Source organism: Gymnodraco acuticeps, unplaced genomic scaffold, assembly GCF_902827175.1.
Source record: "Gymnodraco acuticeps unplaced genomic scaffold, fGymAcu1.1, whole genome shotgun sequence".
NCBI lineage: Eukaryota > Metazoa > Chordata > Actinopteri > Perciformes > Bathydraconidae > Gymnodraco > Gymnodraco acuticeps.
Window position 1 is genome coordinate 2981958 of NW_022991286.1, and position 27640 is coordinate 3009597.

Here is a 27640-nt window from a genome sequence, read left to right on the forward strand (position 1 = left end):
TTTCATGCATGCATTAATTATCAGAAGCATGTAAGCCTCTTTGTTTTGAGACATCTATTGCCCTTTTTACTTCATATGATTTACAGTGTGAATTAAGTGCCACTAGTACTAATTTTGTACAATTTGAAGTATTTGTAGGCACTGGCAGCAAACAGCTTGCAACACAGGTTTCTGACTGTAGAGGGCAGCCTTAGGCTTGGCGACGTAAAGCCTGCCGTAAAGTCATTCAAAGAAGAAGAAAGGGGAGCAGAGTGTTTAACTTTAGTTCGAACCTTTTTACAACTAACATCTTGATACTGTTGTGGATTTCCATCAAAAGGGGATAACGGTCAGGTTGATAAGCCATACGTTGTGCGGTTATCAGGACACGTAAAGACAGTAGAGAGAGATCGGTAAGTAAAGTGCGTAAACTCTTAACGTGTTGTTCACTGCTGGATGTAGCTGGGGACGATAACGTCACGCACTCTATTGAAAATCTGGCATTAAATGTGACATATTAAGAAAAATATAAACATGACAAGAATGTATGGCATTTGCTGAATATTGCTTTACTTGTTGAGGGATTCGGTGTGTGTACTTCAAAAACGAACCCGGATTTTTTACTTTTTCGATTGGCTAGTTTGTCTAGCTGTCCTGCCTTCGTATTGAAGTGTACCCACCCTATTCAACCTTAGCTAACATTAGCAAAACACACCCACGTAGGAAGTAACTAACATGGTTTGTTGTGTTGCATTGACATATTAAGTGGTATGAATTGACTAGACGAATTGACCAGAAGTACTTTTTTTAAGTACGTAACGTTGACATAAACAGCGTTACACGATGTTAGGCCCTTTTTGAAGTTAAACAATACAACAACTAAATTAATTTGAAAGGAAGTTCAGTCTTTAACATGTCTGAATACGACCAAACAGACAGACAGCCGAGCTAACAGTGACTTTCGTATTGCTGTTAATCGTTGTATTACTACACTAAAGAGATTGTAGCATTAGTCCTCACCGGCTAATGGGTTTAAGCCGGCGGTAGGGTGCCCACTTTATGCAGCTTATGTTGCCTCTCTTTATTTATAAATAATATATAGTTTCTAGTTGAATTGTAATGATTAAACTATATATTAACAACAATAATAATTATGGTTGTTTACTAATGGTTTGCAACTAAACTAGCAATACATTTGACAAGTTACACGAAGGTCACTCTTTTTAAAGGTAGGTTTACGTTAGCTTTTGATCACCTAGCCTTGACAGCTCTCATTCTGTGGATACTTTTACGATATTTGGCGTTCATTTGGAGTTTACCACAAGCTAGTAGGCTGTATAACTTTAAACAGCTAACAAAGTTAATAATAAAACATAATGTTCATTTTCTAGCTCTGCTAAACTCCAAATAATAAAACCGTTAACGTTTTTATGTGGGACAACAGTATTCTGTTGAACTGACCTAGCTTTACTTTGAGTGGGACCAAAACCAAGCTGTTTATTATAAATCCGTGTATCTACCGTCCATTTGTTTTTCTTTATTAAACAAGTAAACGGAAAAGCGTCTGAGACACCGTTGGTGTGAATGAGGTATCGAGAGGCGTTTTTGCTTTTTACCTTACTAAATGGTCTAATGGTCAGTGGAGCGAGGGGCGGGGCGAAACTCACGGAAGTGATTTAAAAACAAAAGCACTCGTTTGCTTTGAACGGTGATATCACCCTTGTATACAGCATCAGGACAATATCATATGGAGTCAGACACTGGAAGTGTGCTGGAGGCTGAGGCGTTGACTGGGACTGATGGAAAGATGAGGCTGATGAGACTGAAGAATCTGCAAGGAACGAACTAGCGGCAGAGAAATAATTATATATTAAAAGACAGCAACATTGTTGAGGTTAAGGATGGCAGCTTCTTCATACGTTGCACTCGGAGAGAAATAGTGGAGACGATTAACTGTTTAGCCCTTGGGCATTATAGCGGCCAAAATCATAGAACTAAAACAGATAATTAACTTAAAAATAATACAGCCGCTGAGGCACTAGTTAGCGGATCTTACGCAGGGCAATGATCATCCAAATCCAGACAAGAACCTCCATTTGTGCATTTTATTCCATTAACAAAGTACAATGAACACGTTTCCTATATCTCTCTTCCTTAAGCCTTTCCTATGGCTTTCCCTTGTGTGGCTTGCAACACCCTGCTAAAAACCATTTGCCTACTAGTGCTCTGGCTCCCACCTCCACCTGTCTCCAATATATACAATTACACCAGGTGCTCTAATCACCCAGTGCCCAAAACATGCCTTCAAAATAAAAGCATAGAAACTACTTTAACTTATGACACTAACTAAGAATACAATACATATACATAAATGATAATAATTATAAACAGCAAGAAAATAAACGTTACACTATTAAATAATATAAAGAGATATATAGCTCCAACAGGCATGGTTTATTTTCCTCTGCTTCTCAGGTGCATCCTTTCACTCAGCCGAGCTAACTTAGAATAATACACAGAGATCTGGACATGTGCATCAGGTGAACACACCCTCATTTACATGATGCAAGCCTGCGTCCTTACGTAGCACGTAACACTATAGTGCCTCACAGTGGTACAATAATAATATTACATATCTACAGTACAGAATAGACATAATCTCTCTATACATATAATAACTGAGGACATATGTAAACATTTCCCTTAACAAACATCATAAGAGGCCAACCAGAGTGACAGTGTGTGTCACTTTGCTGAAGGATATTTGTGACCAGCTATCCAGGCCAGTCTCTAAAGACTTTCCAAGGTGTAAACATGCTGCTGCCGGAGTACTAACTGGAAGTAGTGCATATAATATGTCCACCATATCCTCTTAAAATGCTCTGTCCAACAATATCAGTCTCAGGAAGAAAGGTTTTTTAATGCTTATTAAAAATAGCAGAAAAACATGCATTCTTGTACTCAGGAGGGGACATTGACAGAGGATTACTAAAAAAGTACACAGTGAAAGTACTTCATAGTAGGCTACTTGTGGGGGTAGTTTCACTAGTTCTGAGTTCAACAGGATCAATCTCACGAAGAACTAATGGCGACAAAAAATGATTCCCTCATCAAACTTAGCAGAAGTGGCTTGATTTTGTTCTCAGCAGGGGACTTTGACAGAGTATTTCTCAAAAAATACACAGTAAAAATACTTCAATGTATTGTTAGTAGTAGGATTACTAATACAAAGTCAAACAGTATCAATTTCAAACTAGTACTGAGTCCAACAGTATCAGTTTTATTAAGAACTTGTGGTAAAAAATATTTGTATAAAAAAAAAATGAAGAGCAGCTGATTTGAACAAACAAACTCGAGAGACGGCTGAGTTGACCGCAGTCCAGAATCGCTGTATAGTTTAAATCTCCTAACAATGTTGTCCATTCTAGACATAGGCTTATTATATTTACAGCCCTTAATAACATTAGTTTTCTGGGCTCATATTATCTCATATTATCAAACGGGTGCTTTTGTTTTGAAATCACTTCCGTGAGTTTCGCCCCGCCCCTTGCTCCACTGACCATTAGACCATTCACCCTTTCACACCAACGCGTTTTCAGCTCCGGCTCGGAGCCTGAAAAGTACCGGTACCGCAGAGGCGCCGCCTCTTAGCTCCGGAATCCGGTTCACTTCCAGCTCCAAAAAATTGTCGGCCTAGAGGCAAGTGCTTGGGAGCTAAGAGGCGGCGTCGCTTACGTCTCTCTTACTCCGAGAAGCTCTTGCCTCTAGACCGACAATTTTTTGGAGCTGGAAGTGAACCGGATTCCGGAGCTAAGAGGCGGCGCCTCTGCGGTGTGAGCAGGAAAAAACTGTACTTTTCAGGCTCCAGCTCCGAGCCGGAGCTGAAAACGCGTTGGTGTGAAAGGGGCATGACGCTCTTCCGATTACTTGTTTTAATAAAGATAAAAACAAATGGACGGTTGATACACAGATTAAATCATGGTTCATTTCAAGTTAATATAACCTTCAAATAATGAGTAAAGAAATATAAAAAGATTGCTTTTACATTCGGTGTATTTTTCAAGAAGAAAATAATAAATAAAGATATTTTGTATCAAACATATATATATATTTGTATTTATTTATTATATTTTAAGAAAAATAAATAGCCTTTTAAGCATTGATATGTGCCCCCTCTACACAATTCCATTTATTGGGAATTGGGAAGGGGAACTGAGCATAAGATATTGGCCCAATTCCAAACCACCCCCTAAACTCTAACACACTTCCACACGTGTTCACATGGAGGGTCCGCCACATTAAGTGCAATTCCAATCCATCAAGTGGGGAGGGAGAGTGTGTTATCAAGCCCTCAAACAGCGAGTATGCATCGGTCCTGGCCAACCACCTGCACTATCTGACAGGACCCCACGCTGTTTGTTTCTGTCATGAAACATGCTGTTTACAACCAGTTCTGTGTAAACATACTCGAAAACTGCGCAAAACAAGATAAACATTTAATATGTATTAATTACTTGGGATCATATACCTGTGTCTAGTCTAGAAAATGGAAAATGTGTGCATTTGATTGTAAAGTTTTGTTTATTAACATGGACTGTTGCAAAACCAAGCAGCTTATAAACATCTGATTTAAATACACAAAGAGGTTTGCAAAAAAGAAACATCATTTAAGATTCATTAATATTTAATTTAGTTATAATTTATTATTTATTATCCAAGAGATACTGATTTGAAACCGTTGGTTTACGAAAAGTTACATAATGTTCCTGTTTCTACCGGAAAAAGGAGAGTTTCTCCCAAAGCATGCCGCTGAATGTACCCCCTGCACCAGAAAGAAGAGCGCCTCGTTGAGTGTGACTACAGACGGAGTTCACTCCAAGTGCGTAGGGTTTTTTTTGTAATTGGGCCATTGTGTGACGGTGGCTTTCACTACATATTGTGATGCATGCGTTCAGCCACTTGCCGTCCTGCTTTACAAGTCTTTATCAACATAAGGCCTCCGTGTTTTGCCAGGAATGATCTGGAGCAGTGAGAGGTTGTGGCGGCCCCATCAGTAGCTGTCACCACGGCGGGGGACCTTCGGACCTCCGTCTGCAGGGTTGTCATCTACCTCCAAAGGGACATGTCCGGGGACAGCTGCCAGCCCCAGCATCACACCCTGTCCCACTCCACATCCTCAGCCCCTCCTCTGGCGTGTCCCAAGACCAAGACCTGCAGTTACCGAGGAGCGGTGGGCCTGGGCAACAAGTATGTCCGGATCAACGTTGGCGGGACCCTGTTTTACACCACACTGCAAGTGCTGACCAGGCTCGACTCCATGCTGAAAGCCATGTTCAGTGGAAAGAAAGAAGTGTTCACTGATAAAGACGGTAAGTTACTAGTTAAAATATATTACTCATGTCCATAAACATGTTATGCTGTTATATCTTCCCCACAACACATAGAGACGAGTGTCGCCATTTTAATGTTCTGTTACTTGTATCTCAAACTTGTAAAAAGTGATATATGTCGGAGGGTAAGGGTAAGAAAACGTACGTAGGAACGCAACCATTTTGTAAAAGACACAAAAAAGTTAAAGAGGACATTTTGTGTCTCCACTGTGACATGTCTCCATGATTTAATGTTCAAAAAGCTCTTTATTTTTCTCATACTGCCTGTGCTGCAGCACCTCTTTTCACCCTCTGTCTGAAACCAGAGCCCAGTCTGCCCTGATTGGTTAGCTGGCCGGCTCTGTTGTTATTGGTCAACCGCTTAAAGATGTTCGCCTCTTAGACTATCACATACAATGTGGTAGAGCACTGGCCAATAGTCATTTTAGCCCTGCTGAGATGTGTTGAGAGCCATTAATGGTGTTTTAAGTAGCCTGTGTGCATTCTAACTAGCCATACTACCCAACACATTCAATATTGGAAGCTAAGCAGGGTCTAGTCGGAAGATGTTATTAACAAGACATTGCCGATTAAAATTCAGGACAACCTTTAATAGTTACCCTTCATAATATCATGACTGATTACAAGTGTATGTTTACAAAACTCATGACTTCACATAGTGGTTGCTCATTATGAATACAAGAGGAAAGAAATTACTAAAATAACATCAAAAAAAGAATGAGAAAATGTATTTGCTGTAATGTTGAGTATAAATGTTTTGGTTTATGCCACGTGCACCTTGGCTTAGAGATGTATTTCTCAACACAGTCTGTTGTTTCTGTTCAGGTTGGATCCTGATCGACCGCAGTGGGAAACACTTTGGCAGCATCCTGTGCTTCCTGCGTGACGGCACAGTCTCCTTACCCAAAGGCCGTCAGGCTGTCCAGGAGCTGCTGGCTGAGGCTAAGTATTACCTCGCCCAGGGCCTGATGGAGCAGTGTGAAAACTCCCTGCAGGTCAGTCACAACCACACTGACACTTCTATACAGCTCTAAAAGACATTACACATTTGTTTGAGGGGGTTTCACAATGTGTATTGATAAGACACCCTCGGTCCTTAGACCCTAACAGTGGACAAGCAAAACTCTCAAAGAAACTCCAAAATTGAGAAGCGGGGGGGGGGGGTGGGTTGAGGTGACGTACAACAACAACATGAACTTTTCTGTTGGTCGCTTGTTAGCAGACCCTTCACGCGATGGCAGAGTGAACAGGTACAGACAGGGCCCATAGTGGTAGCCCTATAGTTTAAATCTACTGCCCACACATGAACATATGGACATGGGTTACTATTTAAAAAAAATTGTAAATGTATTTAGGAACCTATCAATGTGATTTTAAGTGGGGGTGGACCTCAAATCCTCTGGGGGGTCCGGGGGCATGCTCCCCTGCTAAGATTTTTTTTTTTTTTTGGAGTTAAATGCATCAATCTGCTGCATTTTGAGGGGCAAATAAAGAGACTAGAACTATGGAAACACCTATATGAAACAGAACTGTATACATTTTAGGGCTGCACGATATATCATGTCGTGACGATAATCGCGATATGCGATTTAAAAAAAGAAAAAATTCAAATGTTTTCTGTTTTTAGGATTAAGTAGGCAAATTAACTCAAACACGTCATGTTACAATTATTTTGCTGCTTGCTACAAAAGGAAAACTTGCGCGGCTCTCATGTCAGGGGTACTTGAGTGAGTGACATGCAGGCACAGCATGCTACAATCAAATCTCCAAAGCAAACGGACCCCGTGATTAAAGGTAAAAACACTGAATAAAGTAGTTTCATGTGTTTCTCCAGGGCGCTGCTAACCGATCTAGCTCAGCTTGTTGCTCTGATAACTTAAGATCCAAACGTCCGTGACTAAAATCCTTCATCCGGTTAAATATAGTTAAGAAAATACCAATTGTATAGCATTAAAGTTCAAGAAAGGATGGTTTGCGAAAAAAACATACGGTATTTCTTCAATTCCTGTATGTTTTCATATCGCAGGGGGGGGGAAATTCGCAATGTCAGTTTTTTCCAATATCATGCAGCCCTAATACATTTCAATAATCATAAAATCATGGCCATAACCAATATCATACCATTTCCAATATGAAAAAAACACTGAAACTTGTTTATTTATTTATTTTTGGTTCATTTATAGTTGTGAGTGTGTCTGTGCTCCTGAATCAGCCTCTCCTGTCTCCCTCCTCTCCCCCCCTCCTCTTTGAGGCAGCAGCAAAGACTAGTTTTAGCTCTCAACAAGTTTTAAAAGTGTATCTTACCTTTTTTCACATACTGTAGTTAACTTTTAATTTTTTTTATTCATGCATATTTTACTAATCACTACCCTCTCAAATGGAAATATGTGTTTACATAAATGGTGACCAAACCGTTTGAGACCCACTGAGAACTTAGCCTAAGTTAACTATCTAAACACTCAGTCCTTTACCTCACCTGAGCTGAGGTTATCCCGAGCTTGAATGACACACAGAGACCAATCAAGGTCTTTGATTTATGATCTGTATGACAGTGGCCATGTCGGCAGGCCACATCATGTGGACAGCCAGTCACCCTGTGTGAGGCAGGCCACTTAACATGCCAGGCCATCGGGAAACCCCCCGGTCCTCCCGATGGCCAGTCCGGGACTGGGTACAGGAGGCGTAGAGCGAGAGATCATTGTCCACAAGTTAATCGATTGCAGATGGCGTCGTGGTCACGGACGAATAAAACATAAAAAGTATAATATTTGTATCCATTGAATACCCAAATCAAATATAAAGTATTCACTAAAGACCAACCCACCTCTAAAAAAAAAAAATGGGTTCCATATGAATTGTATTAGGCTTGTTTCAACATACTTTATAAATGCTTGTTTTGTAAGTAATATTTACCTTTGTTCTTAACAAAGTAATGTTTAAATCAATTTAATTTAAATGAGACACTGACCCATTTCAAAATGTGTACCTGGCCTAAGGACACTATGAGCAGGGCTGCACATAACTGGTGCGCATGCGCACCCCCCGCCAAAAAAGAGCACCGGATCATTTGAAAAAAGGCGCATTTGCGCACCAACATTGAAAGAGAGAGAGAAAAGAGAGATAGAAAAGAGAGAGAGATAGTTGTGAGTTGCATAAGAACTAAGATAGCAGGGTTTCCCACACATACACTTTACTTGGGCGGGCCGCCCAGGTAGGCCTATATTAACGACCGCCAAAGTATAATTCGCGAGCTATTTAGGTTGAATTGTTTTAATCCGACCACGAGCACGACGGCATCTGCGACCCCTCGCTTTACCCCTCGCTATCGCCTGAAGGGTCTGCTTTATGCGCTCCGCACAGTAACCCTGATGCGTGCTCACTAGCGCCCCCCCCCGTTCATAAAGTACCCCTCAAAAGGTCCGGTTTATTTCATTTTAAGGATGCGCACCAAGCAACATCTCCAGGTGCTCCTTTGAGAACCAGGGCAAAAAAGTTATGTGCACCCCTGACTATGAGTAACAAAGCCACTGTAACTACTAAATGAGACTAACTCCTTGTGTATATGTTGTTTGTGATTGACAGGGTAATACAGAGCAGCCCCTGTGTGTTATACCTGTGGTCACCTCCAGTAAAGAAGAGGAGAGGCTAATCCAGTCCTCTACAAAGGTAAAAATAGTGCTCAAATTTGATTATTTTTATGAACCTGGTATATATGTGGAGATTATCCTGCTGAACTAAAGTGTAAGTATCATAAACATGTGTTTGCCACTGACCTTATTTTCTGCTATAATCCAAAATCCCTGTCCAACTTCCTGGTTAGCCAACAAAAATACGTGATAATGTATTAAAGTGGACCTATCATGCTATATTTGAATAATATATTGTAGGGCCATACCTATATAAAACATGTCTGTGAAGTCTTTTTTTCAAAATACCAAACAGATCATGCATTTTAGCCATGCCTCATTTTGCTCTATTTGCTGTATTCCAGCCCTGTTTTTGCAAGGGCTGATTCTGTGGCAAATGAGCTGCAGCTGACCACGCCCCCCTGCAAAGGAGGGGGGTGAGGCACGAGCGTCATGTTACCATCCTGTTACCATGCTGTTACCATGCCACGCAACCTCTCATTCCCGTGATTGGTGGAGAGTTGCCCATATAGGCGGAGCTCCTTGTTTCTGACATCAGAGATATTTCAAATCTGTATCCGTCTGTATCAGATCCGTTGCAGCCCCGTTTTTAGAGATTTGGGTATGGAGGAAAAGAGAGAGGGTTGTGTTTTCTGACACTTGGTGAGTTCCCTGACACACCGGGGACACATATTCATGTATAAAAGACGTACAAAAGTGCATTTTGCATGATGGGTGCCCTTTAAGGTACACAAATTCACCATCAACTAGTTGTTAATTAACATGCATATTAGCAGCATATTGTCTCTTTATTAGTCATTATAAAACACTTATTAATGCCTTATTCTACATGACCATATATGTATGTGACCCTTTTATTATGTAAGATAGCAAGGGGGTACATATCGTGACAACCAGGCCTGTCGTAAAAAGCACCCCCCCCAAAAAAGATGTTTCTATTAATCCCACCCTCAAGCACTTTTGAGGGTATAGTAGTAGGACTAGTACCAATACATGGAGCAAGTTTTATGAATGTGAAACTTTTATTATGTAAGATAGCAAGGGGTGCATAACGTGGCAAAAATATGCTGACAAAGACTATGTAACATTTATAAACATATATTTTGATTATTATATGACAAATATGTAAAATTAAACAATACATTTTAAAGCACGTGTATACAGACAGGAAGTCACAATTAAATAAAAAAATATATTAAATAAAAAAATAACTGAAAAAGAAGTGACGAATGAATGCAAAATCCAGGATTTGACACCCCATGTTTCAATATGTATTGTGTGCCAGAGGTGGGAGTAAGTCCTACATGTGCAAGTCATGAGCAAGTCTCAAGTCTTGACCTACAAGTACAAGTACACTGTGGTGAGAGTCAAGCAAGTCAAGTCATACACAATTCTGATGAATAAGCCCAGTTTCCGCATTTAAATCAGTTACAAGACAGTGGTTATGAAAATGGATTCAACCCACACTATGATCTTCATTACATACACACTTAAGGTGAGACACGGCAGGCAAAAACATTGTTTTTCAAGTACTGGTCAATTTTGAGATTTTGTGCTATTTTGATTCCATAACATGTTTTCTTTCAGGCTTTTGGAAGGAAAACGTACAAAATACACATTTAAGTGTTTATTTTACTATAGTTTGTCGATTTGCGTCTGTAGATTTCTCCTAAATTCACCAAAAGTTAGCATTCTAACGTAACATAAAGTACCGCGACCGCTGTATGCACCATGTCAACAGAGGTATCGCTGGAAAGCTGTGTCTCTCCTGCACAATCTCATCGGATCCAAATATGGTCATTTCCTTTGTATCAGCAACCAATCGTGAAAGCACAAAGTGGTCTTAAACCAAGAAACGAAATCTCATTGGCTGGTGTCAATTTCTGACAACGTGATTCGTTCAGATGCGTCACGTGGTGTGCTAAAACACTTCCTGGTTAGCGTTCAGCTAGAAATTGAAATCTCAAAATGCCAAAAGAACGGCGAAAAAAACGTTCACAGAGAAGACGACAACAATTGTCACTTGCACGAAGCAAGGTTATAAAAAAAAAAAATGACCCTGAACATGAAATACCTTCACGGAGTGCGTTGATGCGCAAGCTGTCATCCAGAGAACAGGAGGGTTTAGCTAGCGCCTCACTGCAATCTTTAAAGTTCGTTTTCTCAAAATGAGTTTTTTCTCCTACTCTGAGTTCGAAATTTCAACTTCAGTAGCACGCACATACACCAAACCTTCCAGTTATATTCCTATCAATATTATGAAGGCTTTTACAGAAGGGTTTGTTCATATATAATTCATAGCCTGAATTATACAACATTGTATACCTAAAAACATGGCGAAAATGGATATTTTAGGGCTGTTGACAGTATTTTCTGAATTATGGAGTGATAAAAAGAGATATCCAATATCCCTTCTGTAAAAGCCTTAGATACTAATATGACTACAAAATGAAACAAGAATTTTGAATCTGGCTATATCCAAAGTTCAGATTTCGATTCCTGAAATGTGTTAAAATATGTGCATATTTAATGAGATAATGGCAATTTGCATATTTAAACATGCTATTTCAGAAAACTTGTAATACAAAAGACAATTGCCTTATTGTAAGTAATTAACTGGAGAAATTTCTAGCTGATACCTTTAAGTTAAAAAAATTACCATATTCACCTGGGGTGTCTCGCCATAATCATTTGAAATCTAATTTAGACCGATGACAATTATATTAGATTCATATTAACCCTAGAACTGCAGACAATATAGCTAGGACTCAATCAAAAAGTCTGTTCAAAAAGGCAGAATTGCAGGTAAGAAAATCATATATGGCATTTGCCATTACACATATTTAATTTAAATGTCTGTTAACACTAAAACCGCCAACAGCATCAGCACCTACATAGATATCATTTTCAAATCATTTAATTTGTTCCTCTTCATAATTTCCTTATAAACTAAGTAGGACGATTTAAAACTCACTTAATTGGGTTAATTTAGAAATTGCTTCAGTTTATCATCATAACAGATACAAAAGTTCAGATTCATTTTACAATAAATCAAGGAATGATGCACTTCTACAAACAAAAACAACATAATTAAAACATTTAAACATACTACTAAAAGTAGATGAACTACATTATTCAACAGTTTACAGTAACTTCTGATAATAACACAGGGGAAATAAACGAGGCATCTCTTTTCCTCTCTCCCTCTCCTGACAGCCCGTCAGTATCAGGGTTAGTCAAAATGAATCCCTTGGCGGTTCTAGTGTTCATTTACCGTTTTGTCTTCTCTTTGCAATGCTTAATCGATTTGAAACCAACGTAGCTTAAACTTAACATTAGCTTTCTAGCTAACACAACACATTCACGCACCTTTCTCTGTGTTTTTTTGTAGTGACGAATGAAGTTGGATGTTGTGGTGGTCGTGTCACTGATCTTTATAATGCAGACCCTGCATACCGCTGTTCTCTTCTTATTAGCGTCATCGACAACATAATCCTTGAATCCAAACTTGACTATTTTTGGAGTAACGCTAGCCGCTGCCATGTTAGCTGACACTCCTGCCGTCTAGTGGGTTGCCAGGTTTGCGCGCACGGCGCTATAATCACCCAATCACGTTTAGAAAAAACTAAATGTAATATCTCAATACAAAAACAAACGCAAATATTTAATTTTAAAAAGTCAAGTCCTTTCAACTCATCTGTCTCAAGCTTAAGTCAAGTCTCAAGTCATGAATACCAAGTCAAAGTCAAGTCTTTTATCAATGTTAGTCAAGCAAGTCTCAAGTTCAAAAATATGCGACTCAAGTCATGTGACTCGAGTCCCCACCTCTGTTGTGTGCTATACTGATAATAACGACGCACTCTATCTTACTCTCACGTACTTTACTTGTAAAATTCCTCAAGATACAATGCAACATCCTTGTCACTACCCGATCTGCAGCTCTGCCCGATCTGCAGTGCGCATGTGCGAGATGGTCCGCCATATTGGACAACTCCGTACGGCAACCCAAGAAGGACCCTTGACACAGTGGCTTTTGGCAAAGCTCAAAAAGAAAACTCGAGAGGGATGAGTTATTGTTATTACAACGTGAATTCACTATTTTAACAACTCTTTTTATTGGGTTCTTTTATTTGGGTTTAAGTAAATTGTCAGAATAAGTGAGAAATGAATTTAACTTCTGTTAGACAGCCATATGCCATACATTTTTCATACATTCACAGTAAATATGTATTCAGTATGATACCTGTCTAACCGAAGTTAAATCCATTTCTCACTTATTCTGACAATGTACTTAACCCCAAATAAAAGAACCCAATAAAAAGAGTTGTTAAATAATAGTGAAGTCAGGTTGTAATAACAATAACTCATCTCTCTCGAGTTTTCTTTTTGAGCTTTGCTAAAAGCCACTGTGTCAAGTGTCCATCTTGGGTTGGGTTAGGGTTAGTCCATCAGCTTTACTTTTTAGATAACGTTTTAACTCACAATTGATCATAACAGGCTTCAACATATACATTTTTATATATTACCAAGTGGTTTCATGTACAAACCACACAAGTATCATGCTAAATGAAGCTCTGTTGCTTGGATATCACTAGATCCTGATGTCAGCGTAATATAAAAGTACATAACGATTGATGTGTAACTTAGCATAATTTACTAGCTAGCCGCTAGCTGCTAACTGCCGCCTCGTTAATATAAATCCAGTACCATGCTGTTATGAACGCGCGGTGCTGTTACGTGTACGCAAATTCACGTGCTTAATGTGAACGAGCCTTTTGGGCGGCGTGGTTAAAGTTGCGCATGCTCTATGAGTGCACATACGGGTACTTCTCAGGCATGCCGGGTAATCTGTGACGTTTCATTCTCTCAAAAGTTGGGCCATTTTGTCATCATGCGCCATTGAGCAACTCTCATAGGAATGAATGAGGCCCCGCCTCCCATGCTGTATCCAGTTCTTATTATACATCCATGGTAGTGACAGTGACAATCCTAGCCGAGCTAACTTCAGAACTGACATTATGCCTGGTCCCTCGGCTCATGTCGTCCCCTCGGGCCACCTGTGCGTCAACAAATAATGTCCCCCTGACCAACGTATATTGCAACACCCCAACGATCAAAATACGGAGCGAAAAGTTTAACCACAAGAATAAAGACTATATGAGCTACCACTAAATGACTCACAGTCTGAAAATTACCATTAATAAAACCCTGGACGTTTACTTTTCGTTTTAAGCATCGTTTTAAGGTGTAAACGTTTCATTTTCAAATGTGCGTTCCCATGACAAGGGGTGCATTTCACGGCGGGGGTGCATCATTTGGCACAATACCAGTCGTTCTGTGAGATGTTTAAACTCAATGAGAAAATGCGTTAGCATTTGCGCTAGCGTTAGCATACATGCTAGCGTTAGCCATACTAGTCTGTATCAGTGCTTGAATTGGAATGAAAAAGGTGCCAGTACTCTAAAATCAGCAACTTTTTCAAGTCAATTTTATATATACAGCCCACAAACAAGAATTTGGCTACTATAATGCTGGTGGGTTTGTCTCTTTACTACTGTATATTTTAGAAAGGTTCACTGTACTTAACATTTTTTATGATAGGCAGCGGATATTGCTAAAGCTCAGTAAGGTCAATATTAACTGAAAATATAGCAATCAAAGTCTAGATCTTCTGCTGAAGACACATGAAGCAGAGACCTTTCAGGTGAGAGCCCCTCTGGTGGTGTTCAACATTAATGACAAGGAAACAAAGCTCTGGTCAGAAGCATTTTTTATAAAAAGCTTTAACAAAATTAAGTATTTCTGTACATTTTGAATGCAATCTAACTTTCCAACTCAGAAAACGAAAAACGAAAAAGTGCCAAAAGTCTTCTCACATGGCTGAGCTGCTTTGCAATATACTTCACCACTGAAGAATACAAATATGTATAAAGTAAACTATGATGCAATCTAACTTTCCAACTCAGAAAAATGATAAAGAGCATGAACAAAGAACATGTAAAAACAAATGCAAAATTTGCACAATCTAAAATGAGAAACTGTAACTGCAAGTAACAAAGTCTGAGCCATGGTAAAGAGTTACATTGAACACCAAGCTGATCAGATAACTCCCTGGTTGGTCTGAAGTCCTTCTATCTCCAGGATCTGTACAAATCGGCACATTATGCCAAAAGTCTTCTCACTGGGTGAGCTGCTTTGCAATATACTTCACATTGTTAGAAAAGGCTCCAGAAGGCCTTGGGGACATCAGTATCAGGGGCTGGAGCTGGACAGGCTCTTTCATCAGCACTTCTCCTTCCCTTTGCCAGCCAGGACCTCACATACTGTTCCGGATTGAACTGTCCTAGTGATGGTCCATTACATTTAATGAAAACCAGGCTGGACAGTCGGCTGACAGAGAGAGCATTCCTTTTTGCAGTAAGGATATCGTTCATGCAGCTGAATGCCCGCTCACACTCACTAGTGGAGACAGCGATGGTTCGGACTGCTTTCAGTAGAGGCTCCATGGCAGCAGGTGTACGGGATGCCCTGGTTTCCTTGTATTCGCGAAAGCCCTGAACAGTCTCTCTTCTGTCCACTTTCAGCACTTCGCACAAACGTAGCACCTCTACGTCCCCATACTGTACGTCTAACTCCTCTTCAGGCCAACTTCCAGGATGGATAACTTTCATGTCCTGGATTAGCTGATTGTCCCGGGCCTCCCGGCCATGTAATGGGATTTCTCTTGTGCTGACATGAGAGGAGGTTGTGGAAGTCATTCTGTGTCTCAGATTCTCTACCATACTGCGGAAAAACTGACCTGCATGAATCTGTACAAGCCTGCCATTCTCACGCAGGGCAACACCCTTGAAGGACTTCTCAGCTAGAGCTGTATGAACTGTAGTCATGTGTGGGCCAGGCATGGTGACCATGGATTCAAAAACTCGTATTTCTCGAGTTAAGAGCCTATCTGCTGTAGGCAGTGTCATCTCTCTTTTTTGGAGTTGCCGAGAGAGGTCGCTGAGCTCTGTGAGCGCATCGTACATCAGTCCCAGATTGCTGACAAACGTTGCAGATGTGAGCACATCATCCAGGCCCTTGTACTTTGCTCTGTCTCTGGAATCCCTGCTCGTGTCGTTTGCAGCATTTGTGAAGTGATCATGAAGCACTCGGTAGTTTTCCCGGACTGCTCTGACGCTCCTTTCACTTGAAGCCACCCAGCGGATGGACAAAACACGCCCTATCACCAGGAGACGCTGTCCGACTGCTTGCGCACACTGCGCTAACTGCCTCTGATTTTTGGGGGAGGCATGGAACAAGGAATAGAGTTTGTCAAAAAAGATCTGGAAATGATTGAGCCCTGAGACCTCCTTGACCACATCCCCAACTGCCAGCTCTAGACGATGATTGGAGCAGTGCCACACAAACAGGCTTGGGAATTTACTACACAACTGGGTAGCAACGCCTGTTCTCTTCCCTAGCATGACTGAAGCCCCATCACATGCAAAAGAAACGAAACACTGACCTAAAAAGTCCTCGTTAAAATCTCTTCCAAGACACTCCATTAACGCCTTTGTGATGTCATCAGCCGTTGTTCCATCCAACTCGATCAGCTCCCAAAAAAACGTTTCGGGCTCAGCATCAGCTAATGCTGAGCGTAGACACACAACAAGCACCGTTTTACCACTAATAGTGGTAGATTCATCAACCAAAACACAGAGTTTGCTTTGGTTTTCTGTAATGTCTTTTGCTATTTTTCTTCAGCTCATGAGCTATGTGGTCGATGATTTCGCCACAGGTTTTATTGGAGTGCAAAACCCTGCCCACGTTCAGCCCATTCAGTTTCTGTACATTCAAATCAATTGGCATGTCTGTGAATGGCCGGCTATGTTTGCCAATTTTATATGCCGTTCGAAAAACTCTGATAGTGGTGTCTAATTCAGATGTATGCATAGACTGCACTTGATGTTGAATAGTTTCACGTGAAGCAGATGTAAGGATGTCAGCAGCTTTTACATGGGCTTGTGATTCTTTATGTTCTTTGATTTTTTTTCTCAGGCTAGCTTGTTGTTTGCCCTTGTCAACACCGAAATGAGACACTGCACACTCACCCCATTCAGTTGACAGTTTCAGTCCTTGTCCAGTGTGTATTCCCAAAGATTTGACATCTCTGCATATCCGACATCCTAGCTTCTTATCTTTAAGAAGGAGCCATGCATTGGTCTTGCAAAAATATTGCACCTGGTCCGTTGTCCAGCAGTCAGGTGCATCGCTTTGCCCGGTGTTGGTGGTGGCAGTTGCGCCAGCAGCAGCTAACGTTAGAGGCTCTGGAGGAGGCGGCGGAGCTAGTGCTAATGCTAATGCACTAGAACTTGGAGCAGGAGGATCAACCAAAGAAAGCTCCCCATCAGACACAATTTCCAACACAGGCACAGCATTCTCTGTATTTGAAGTTTCTTCCGGCGACAACCGCTGTCTTTTTGCACTTTTATTAATCCACGCTAACATTTTAGAAATGCTAATTTGTGACGTGACTTGCTTTCCTTCTCTCGGGGGCGTGCCTGCTCTGTTCTATCACTCTACATAGCCACCCACTGGGTGGGAGTTGCACTGCATAAACACAACACACGTGCATCTAGGTATGTAAATTGTAAAGCATTAAAACATGGTTTTACTAACAGTTTTCAGTATGTTGTTACTTCGGCATTATTATTATTATTATTTTGAAACGTGTATTACTATTAAATCACGGTCAAATAGGTTAATTTTGACATAGTCGTTTCCACCACAGTATTTACATGGAGAAGATAAGCCCCGCCCCCTCTCCAGCACGTTCTGTTTGAATGACAGGAGTAAACAGCTGACAGCCGCTGTGAAACTCCAGCGGTTAGAGCGATGAGAATGTCCGTTCGGCACCTCATGACGCATCTACTGAGTACCGGGCGGGTGTATATATATATATGGATATATAATAAGAACGGCGGGAGAGTGTTGAGTACTGGCACGGTGCATGAGTACCGCCAGCATGCCGGTACTGAGCAAGAAGTGCCGGTACTCCATGGGTCAGAACCAGAAGTGCCGGTACTGCGTACCGGTGAGTACCGGCCCAATTCCAGCACTGGTCTGTATACATGCTTATTGCACAGCTAGCATTAGCTATATTTACCTTGTTTACACTTAGCGGTCCTATGTGTTAATCTGTGTATGTTACACTTGCATGTATGAGATCATTAAGTGCCTTGTAACTTATTTTTTATAGTTTCACTCCGTTTGAATGTCAATGGACTGCAAATAAGTCAATAAAGGAGCATGGCTGCTCATTCCCTGGCTCTCAAAAGAGTTTGGCTGGCTGTTTAATCTATGTTCACACTGAGACAGTACAACACATAGAGAAAACAGTACTCCTATTGTGCAAGTACATACAAGCAGGTCACACAGTATGATCACAAATACATCAACTCTGTTAAAAATCTGAGTTTATTTGTTTTTATTCAAAAGTACAGTCTGCATATGTGTTCTCAGCCTTGGAGAAACTTGACATGTTTTGGTACATGTGTCTGAACCTCTCTTTAGTGGTTCATTAATGAAACTGATATTTCAACTTGTGCCTACTTTGTTCATGTGCTGTTGAGGTTAATTTCAGTAGTTATGTTCTATAATGTATTTACAAAGTGTGAAGAGGAGGCAACTTTAGAATGGGGAACCTGTTCAGGTCAATTGGAGTCAAATTACTAGTTTATTGGTTATGAACAAGACTTCACTGCAAAGTAGGGAACATGTTCTTAGATATAAATACCTAATTTTGAGTTATTTAGACTTAATTAACACTTATAGTTCCATGTCTTGTTACGAATAGATCATATTTGTTAAGTGTTATTATGGGAGAATTACTATTCTTGTGGTACTACTGCCTTATTAGGCCCATATTGAGCAGAGCATATTAAGACCAAACCTCATGTACAACAACTTCCTTACTTGCAATAAATAAGCATTAATTAAAGGGTTATTGAGGAAAAACTCTCAACTAATGGCTTATTACTTGTAGAATATGGTCATGTAGAATAAGGCATTAATAAGTGTTTTATAATGACTAATAAAGACCCAATATACTGCTAATTGTAAGGGAATATTTCTGTCTTACTCCTAAGTGTCAAAGAATAATTTTTCCTTACTCCTAAGATATTTAACCTTATTCTGTGTGTTGACATTTACGACCATCCCTGCTTCTAATCTCCTGTAAGGAATGTGTTAATGCAGTCGTATGTTGATACTAGGTTTTATGGCCTGACCTGGTGGGCACAGGGGGGGTTTTACGACTGTGAGAACGCTGGCTTTCTAAGCCCCACAGATGTGAGAGACATCTCCTGTGTCTGCAGATGTTTACGCCCATCCCCAATATGTGGATTTGACTCTCTGTAAACTAGTTAAAAGGTCTACCAAGATGCGAGGCGGATCAGAATTGACATGGCAAGCCACCCGTGCAGTCAGAACCTTTTGCTGCTGTGACTTGTGATATGAATTCTCCGGCCGTTGACTTGTAATAAACATCATTGTTTGACATCAAAGCTCCAACTCTCCTCGTGTCTCTCTGAGTCCTGACTCTCCATTGACTCCGGAAAACCATAACGATTCAAACTAAGGACAACAAGAACAGTGCTGACATACTTACTTAAAACAAGCAATATCATTGTAAGTAATGAGTAATATCAGTTTCATTTCTATAAACAGATTCTGCATATAAAGTTAGAATCTGTAGGCTACAGGACAGGATGTTGGTGACAAAAGAGAACTTTAGGGCACTTCTTTAAAATGTTGAACTGAAAGACAAGGCTAAATGCATAGTTAGGGGAACATGTCTTCTGATGACAAGCAGGAGGTTTATGACGGGGAGTCCACCAGAGGAGGTCACTCCGTATCATGTTGCTGTGACGTTTTCTATTGTGCCGTGCCATACTTCTGAATGAAGTCATTACAAATACTGTATTTCAATGAGCTCATTAATGCGTTGCATGTTTCCTGCTCTTGTGTCTCTTTGCTGCACAACATTTTGTAAAATACTTCCAACACCTTTCATAGGACAACTGTTGTAACCAGGGGCGGACTGGCCATCTGTAGAATCTGAAGATACACAGGCCGTTTCTCAATTGCGAGGATGCTGGCTTGGTAGTCGCGTACTTCCAAGTCACTTCCTTCAGAAACGAAGCAAGTATGCTTCCAAGCCACGGCTTCGGAAAACGAAGAAGAATGGAACAGGCTAACAAGTGTGCCACTCTCTCTAACGGTTTCAACATAAACTGTACCGAAAATAAATACCTCACGATGTCTATCTAATTATGAACTTGTTTTACTTTCACGGAACACATCTTTGGTGATAACAAATGTAACAAAGTAACATACTTACCAACACATGTTCTACGTCACTACATACTTACATTTAAATGTGTGCTGCGTCGGTTCAGCCATTCTCCGCAAGGGTTTTTGAAATTGGTCCGTGCGCAAAGCATTGTGGGGATTTTAAGGACGCAAAGTCTACCCATGTGCAGCCTCAAAATTTCCCCCAAACCAAGGACGCGGCCTCGGTGGAATTCCAAGTATGCTGGACATTGAAACAGTCCTGCTGCGCCACTTGACTTGACGTAGCAACCTTGAAATATTGGCTTGGAAGTCAGTATCCTCGAGATTGAGAAACGGCCCCAGATACACAGAACGGCCGGTCGTCAAGGGCCGTTGACGGCCGACTCGGTTCGCTGACGACCGGCACCGCCCCCCGTTGACAGTTCACTAGCACCCCCCCCCACTTGGGTTCAAAAATTAAAAGGTAAAATAACCTTCGCTATATTCTTTATCACATTTAGCAGCTATTCAAAGATAAATAAAACATTTTCTAACGTTCCTTTTGATTGAAGTAAAATACGCATAAAACCTTAATATTTTCATAGTACAACTGCCAAATGAATGATGCCTACAGTACTTGAATAACATTTGTAGTTTTCCATGTTAAAGCTATACAATGATTTCTTTCTTTTCTGTTAGCCTGTGGTGAAGCTGGTGTACAACAGAAGCAATAACAAGTACTCCTACACCAGGTAAGACATCTTTCCTCCAGAGGTCCCGCTGCTCTCATCATAACAAGATTAATGGCTTTATTTTGAGGGAAGCATAGATTCTTTCTTTCTAATAAAGTGTAATGAGCCACAGGCCACAGAACCAAGTAAATGATGAAGCACTTATTCTCTAAATCAGTTTTAATTTGTCTCGACAGTAACTCGGACGACAACCTGTTGAAGAACATCGAGCTGTTCGACAGGCTGTCGCTCAGCTTCAACGGCCGCGTCCTCTTCATCAAAGACGTGATTGGAGACGAGATCTGCTGCTGGTCCTTTTACGGTCAGAGTCGCAAGCTGGCCGAGGTGTGCTGCACCTCCATCGTCTACGCCACGGAGAAGAAGCAGACCAAGGTGAGCATGAGTGCGGCCATGTTCATACCAAACATTTCCCTGCATCTCTGGAGGCTCAACAGGTTGCCAAGAAACACAACACGGGGTCATTCAGCAAAAAAACGTGAATTTTGGAATTTTAACCAGAAAAAACGATATTACACATTACAGGCAAAAGAAAACTCTGAAAAGCATAGTAGGGCCTCTTTGAAGTAAATTAGAAGAGAGCAACATATACAACTAGAAAATGCATTTCCTGCTGAAAATGCGTGTGAATGCTGTAAACTGTGTACATTTGTTGCTGAATTTAGCTGAAAAAGCTGAATATGTTATTAGTTGAATGGTTTCTGTAGTTGCTTTTAGCTCCAAAAACCAAGTAAGTGTGTTGCTGAATTGTTACAGCTCTAATGCATTGCAATGACTTTGTTGAAAACTTGAAAGTGAAATGTTAAACTGGAAGAGTAGGAAAAATAGTGAAGAAGCTTAATATTTAAAAGAAAAGGTTTAAAAAAGGTATAAACAACATGTATAGCCTCAATGTCCTGAAATAGTTGAATAACTTAATAGTTTAATGGTTTCTGCAGCTGAAAGTAGGCTGAAGGAGTTAGATATTAAATGTAAGTAGTAGTGAATGAATGTTTACAAACACCTGTGTGTGTGTAAGAAGCCCAGAGATCAAAGGTTACCACGGTGACGACATTATCAAACACAGATGTGTATGTGAGCCCAGAGATCAAAGGTTTCCATGGAGATGTGCTGTGAAAGGAGAGCCTTTCCATTGTTCTGAGTGAGAAATAAACCTCTCACATTTCTAACTATAGTTTAAAAACGGTAGCTGCTTTCGTAAAATGTCAACGCATGGAGGATTTGAGGACCGTGAGGAGCGTCGGAATCTGCTTTTTGTGTATTTTCGGGTCCATAATGTGGCATTTTTGGCAGATTTACTAAAGGTGTGCAGCTGCTGCTCTGGGGCCTCATTTATAACGCCGTGCGTAGGATTCACGTGGGAAGGTTGCTTACGTAGTAGAAATCCAAAAAATAGGTACAGAAATTTTCCGATTCGCCAAACATTGCATACCGGCGAGGAAAGTGCATACAGCACTTGCTACGCCGGTTTCCCTTTATAAATCACAACCGACTCGAAATGCGGTGCAGCTTTTGCGGGCTTCACGTAACGCCCATATTTGCCTATAAATAGTCATTCATTCATTCTGACTGACTTTATGAAGAAGATCGCAGGAAATGACGACAGAACAGCTAAAAGACATCTCACACCGTGTCAGATTTTGGTTATTTTGGGGAGGTCGAGATAAATCATATTGTTTGGTGGATGCAGTTTGAACCAGAGTAGCAGCATGGAGGTTGGATCGTCACCAAAATAAATAAATAAATGGCCCGAAAAAGGTTAATGACAAAAACAATACACATAGCCTTCCTCAGGCAGTGTGTTTGTACCGGGGACAGGAGACACCCCCTTGATGAGAAACTGTAAGAAATGATCGGGAAATCCCTCCGGAGTGGAGTCATGACGACTGGATCTGAATTATGTTTTTGTTTTTGGTGGTTTGTGTTCCAGCTGTCGATCAGCTGTGCGCAGCGTCTCCACTGCAGCCTGTGCGTCTCAACCCCCCCCCCCCGCAGCAACCCTATATCCACCAGTTAAAGGAAATACAACTAATGTGTTGTGTTATATTAGCTGTACAATTTACCACATATGGTGTTCTTAGTTTCCATACCTCCTGTTTTACGAGCGACTTATCAAGTCTTGGCAAACGGCATAAAACACGATTAAACATGATAGTATATAAAACCATGCTCGTATCTACAACCTATAGAAATGCAAAACGGTGTCAGTTTAGACGTAATTCTGTCCTCCTGTTTACCGCATAATTTATGAGAAAACATTTCATTACATTAACACAACATATTCGAGGTGGTTTTCAATAACATATCCGTATTTATTTATTTCTCCAAGTTATGTTTTAGTGTGCACTGAGGAGTCGCAAACAGGCGTTTGTTTAATCATTTTAAGATTAGCTTTAATCAATGTTTGAAAATGAATTCTTCATATGATAAATGAGAGGTAACATTTTATTTATGGTATTATTTCCACATATTTCTCTCCATTCTTCCTTCTGCCAACGGTGTCGCAGTTTCTCGTCTCTCCCGTTTTTGTGCTTAGTGCGTACGCATGGGTTAGAGTTTGCGTGGAGGACCGCACATTTTCCCGTCAAGTTAGTATTTTATAAATCGCAAACATTGCGTAGAAACTGGCGTACGCCATCTTTTGAGCGTATATCCCTTTATAAATGAGGCCCCTGAGGACAGATCAGACTTGATTTACAATGGGCCTTAATTTTTTACATTTTTTTATTTAACCTTTATTTAACCAGATAAAAAGCATTGAGATAAAATCTCATTTACAATGCTGACCTGGCCAAGAAGGCAGCAACGTTACACATTTTTACACATAACACAGACACATAAAATACAGAGAACACAATTAAGTAAACAAAAAAAACTAAACGAAAAGCAGTCACTACATTGTGCACATTTGGGACAGTAAGAAAGGTACACTACTTATTACTGCAAGAGCAGCTAGTGGTAAGGACCTCAGACAACTTCAATTTAAAACAGGCTATAGGGACAAGTGCCGTCAGTTTAAGGCGTGATTGAAGGTCATTCCAAGACCAAGGAACATAATGAAAAAGACTCCGTTTTCCAGCCTCAGTCCGCACAGCAGGAACCTGGAACTGTATCCAGGCACTGGATCTGAGGTTGTAAGAGTCACAAACTGGAGCAAATCTGGCACATATGTACAGTGGAAGCTTACCTACAATGGCTTTATACATTAATAAAAACCAATGCTGCATCCTACGCATACTAAGTGAGGACCATCCAGTTAGGCTATACAGTTTTCAATGATTCCTATAGGGTGCATTTGATATAACGCAGTGCAGCATGGTAGAGTGGGTCAAGTTTGGCCAAGACAGTGGGACAGGCAAATCTATAAATTGTATCACCATAGTCAAGCTGGGACAGGAATAAGCCAGAGACCAACCTTTTACGGGATGAAGTTGAAAAGCAACATTTAAGTCTGTAAAGGAAGCCAAGAGTGAATTTCAATTTCTTAGTTAGAACTTCAATGTGGTGTTTAAAGTTTAGATTTCTGTCCAACCAAAAGACCAAATATTTGTATGTATCGACAAACTCAACAGAGACGCCATCAAGGGTGTCAATGGAGAGGCAAGAGGATGCTGACTTGGGAGCAAAGAGCATTTCTTTGGTTTTCTTTTTCAATAGCAGTTTTGAATCAATCGAATGAAGGACAGAGCACTGTAGTTTCTCAGCAGTGTATATTGCAACACCACCAGCTCTGCCCTTACGATCCGTTCTGAATACATTATATCCATCAATGTGAATAATAGTGTCAGTGACAGACGGTTTTAACCAGGTTTCAGAAACTACAACAATATCAGGTTTAGCAACTTAAAACCAGGTCTTTAATAGAGACATGTTGAAAGTTTTTGTCACTTCATGCCCTCAGGAGGCATTTTGTTTAATTTTTTTTCTATTTTTTTAATTTTTCAACGTAGGAGAGGTTTTTCACAAAAAATGATGTCCAAGGAGTGTAGGGTTTGGGAATTATGGCAGTTTAAAAAAAAAATGTAAGGCGAATTTCAAGCTGCTCCACTCTGTTTTGAGATCAAAGCACTCTAGACTTAACGAGCTGCGCAATACACACTAATGTTAAAATTTGAAGAAGGCCACTTTACCAAGCTCCAAACTAAGTTAAATATCTCAAAGCGTAAAAGATGTGAAAATCTGAAGAACAAGTGTTATAACTGAAGGTCCATAAAGTTGGAATGAAGTCTCTAGCTGAAAGTACAGTTGCAAGAAAAAGTATGTGAACCCTTTGGAATTACCTGGATTTCTGCATAAGTTGGTCATAAAATGTGTCTAAGTCACAACAATAGACAAACACAGTCTGCTTAAACTAATACAACACAAACAATTATATGTTTCATGTTTTTATTGAACACACCATGTAAACATTCACAGTGCAGGGTGGAAAAAGTATGTGAACCCCTAGGCTAAAGACTTCTTCAAGAGCTAATTGGAGTCAGGAGTCAGCCAACCTGGAGTCCAATCAATGAGACGAGATTGGAGATGTTGGTTAAAGCTGCCCTGCCCTATAAAAAATACACACCAGTTTTGAATTTGCTATTCTTAAGAAGCATTGCCAGATGTGAACCATGCCTCGCACACAAGAGCTCTCAGAAGACCTACGATTAAGAATTGTTGACTTGCATAAAGCTGGAAAGGGTTACAAAAGTATCTCTAAAAGCCTTGATGTTCATCAGTCCACGGTAAGACAAATGGTCTATACATGGAGAAAGTTCAGCACTGTTGCTACTCTCCCTAGGAGTGGCCGTGCTGTAAAGATGACTGCAAGAGCACAGCGCAGAATGCTCAATGAGGTGAAGAAGAATCCTAGAGTGTCAGCTAGAGACTTAAAGAAATCTCTGGCACATGCTAACATCTCTGTTGACGAATCTACGATATGTAAAACACTGAACAAGAATGGAGTTCATGGGAGGACACCACGGAGGAAGCCACTGCTGTCCAGAAAAAACATTGCTGCACGTTTGAAGTTTGCAAAAGAGCACCTGGATGTTCCACAGCACTACTGGCAACATATTCTGTGGACAGATGAAACCAAAGTTGAGTTGTTTGGAAGGAACACACAACGCTATGTGTGGAGAATCCAAAGGGTTCACATACTTTTTCTTTCAACTGTATGTGGAAGGAGAAGCATTTGGCGCAAGGTGTAGGTAAAAGAGGATTTGAAGGTTCCTCCCATTGAGTTACATGTTAAAAAAAGAGTATAAAAAGCTGAATATTTCAAAAAGTATAAAATATTTAGAAAAAGTTAAAAGTTTCCCATCATGTGCTGAAAAGGCTGAATAGTTTGATATTTGAATGGTTTCTGTAGCTGAAATTATCGGACGGCAAAATATTGGTTGAAATAATAATAAGAAGAAGATATAAAGATTTGAAGAACTATAGTGGAATGCTATTGCACAGCATTCACACTAATAAAGAACAGCATGTTTGAATATTCCTTATTTTGGCTGGACCCAGAGATACATTGTATGATCTTGATGCCTAGTGTAAAAGTGCCTTAAAAATGTCTCCTTTGTTTATCTTGGCAATGGAGTCATGAGAAAATGTGGATGTGACTTTTTCTGGTCATTTATGTCTACTAGCACCACAATGTTTCTGGGCCACCATGTAGTTTGCTTGGCCTGCAGGCATGTGTGTATATTAAATACATTTTTCACTTCCTACCTTAGGTGGAGTTCCCTGAAGCGCGAATCTACGAGGAGACCCTGAACACCTTGCTTTACGAGACAATGCCTCTTCCCGACAACTCTTTGCTGGAGGCCACGCGGCGGAGCTACACCAGCTGTGGATCTCACAGTGAGGAAGAGGAGGGGCCCGGGGGAGTGGAGCTTCGCGAGCGTGTCCGTCGAATCCACATCAAGAGGTACAGCACGTACGAAGAGCGGCCCATGGGACACTGAAGCCCGGGAGCACGAGCGGCTGGACAGATTTCACATTGATGGTGAACATTCAGAGATGGAATCTGACGACCCTCACACGTTTCTCCTTTGAATAGTTTTCTTTACCACTATCTAAAGAACATGATGAAAGTGCATCTGACATTTTACTCTAGATAGTTGTGGTGTTGTCTGCTCTGTCCATCATCATTTTACGAAGTGTTATCAGAGGATTCAGAGCAACTACTTTAAATACCTAGGGAACTGTAGTTTATTTTAAATTAAATAGAGATGAATAGGGAGGAAAAATCACTGATATGCACTATTTCTACGAAGAAATATTGTAACAATCATAGCACTTACACTCTGAATCAGCAGGAGCATGTTTCATATTTATAGATTGTATTTTTCATACATACAAAAAAAGAGCCTGTTTTCAAAAAAAGTATCTGTTTTTCCAGAATTAGAGTCTAACATGTTTTAATGCAGTTTACCATATTGCCTTTTTTCCAGCTGTGAAGATAAAAGTTCTTGTTATTCAACTACATTTTGTCCTGGGTATGTTTTTAGAAGGCAGGTATAATGAAATATGTACACATGAAGGATCCCCCGTTTACGTCGTTAATAGTAACCATTACTATTTC

The 27640-nt window shown here is 40.4% G+C and overlaps 1 protein-coding gene across 2 annotated transcripts; it reads left to right on the top strand.

The window, feature by feature from the left end:
• Positions 1-209: 209 nt before the first annotated feature.
• Positions 210-27541, top strand: tnfaip1 (tumor necrosis factor, alpha-induced protein 1 (endothelial)). Of its 2 annotated transcripts, none has more exons than XM_034240002.1 (7): positions 210-392; positions 4993-5348; positions 6195-6364; positions 8952-9035; positions 21029-21081; positions 21258-21453; positions 26790-27541. In XM_034240002.1, the coding sequence occupies exons 2-7, from the start codon at positions 5102-5104 to the stop codon at positions 27018-27020; spliced, it is 981 nt and encodes a 326-aa protein (XP_034095893.1). In that variant the 5' UTR covers positions 210-392; positions 4993-5101; the 3' UTR covers positions 27021-27541. The 2 variants fall into 2 exon arrangements, with proteins under 2 accessions (XP_034095893.1, XP_034095894.1); XM_034240003.1 differs by lacking the exon at positions 210-392 and adding an exon at positions 4763-4858.
• Positions 27542-27640: the final 99 nt, after the last annotated feature.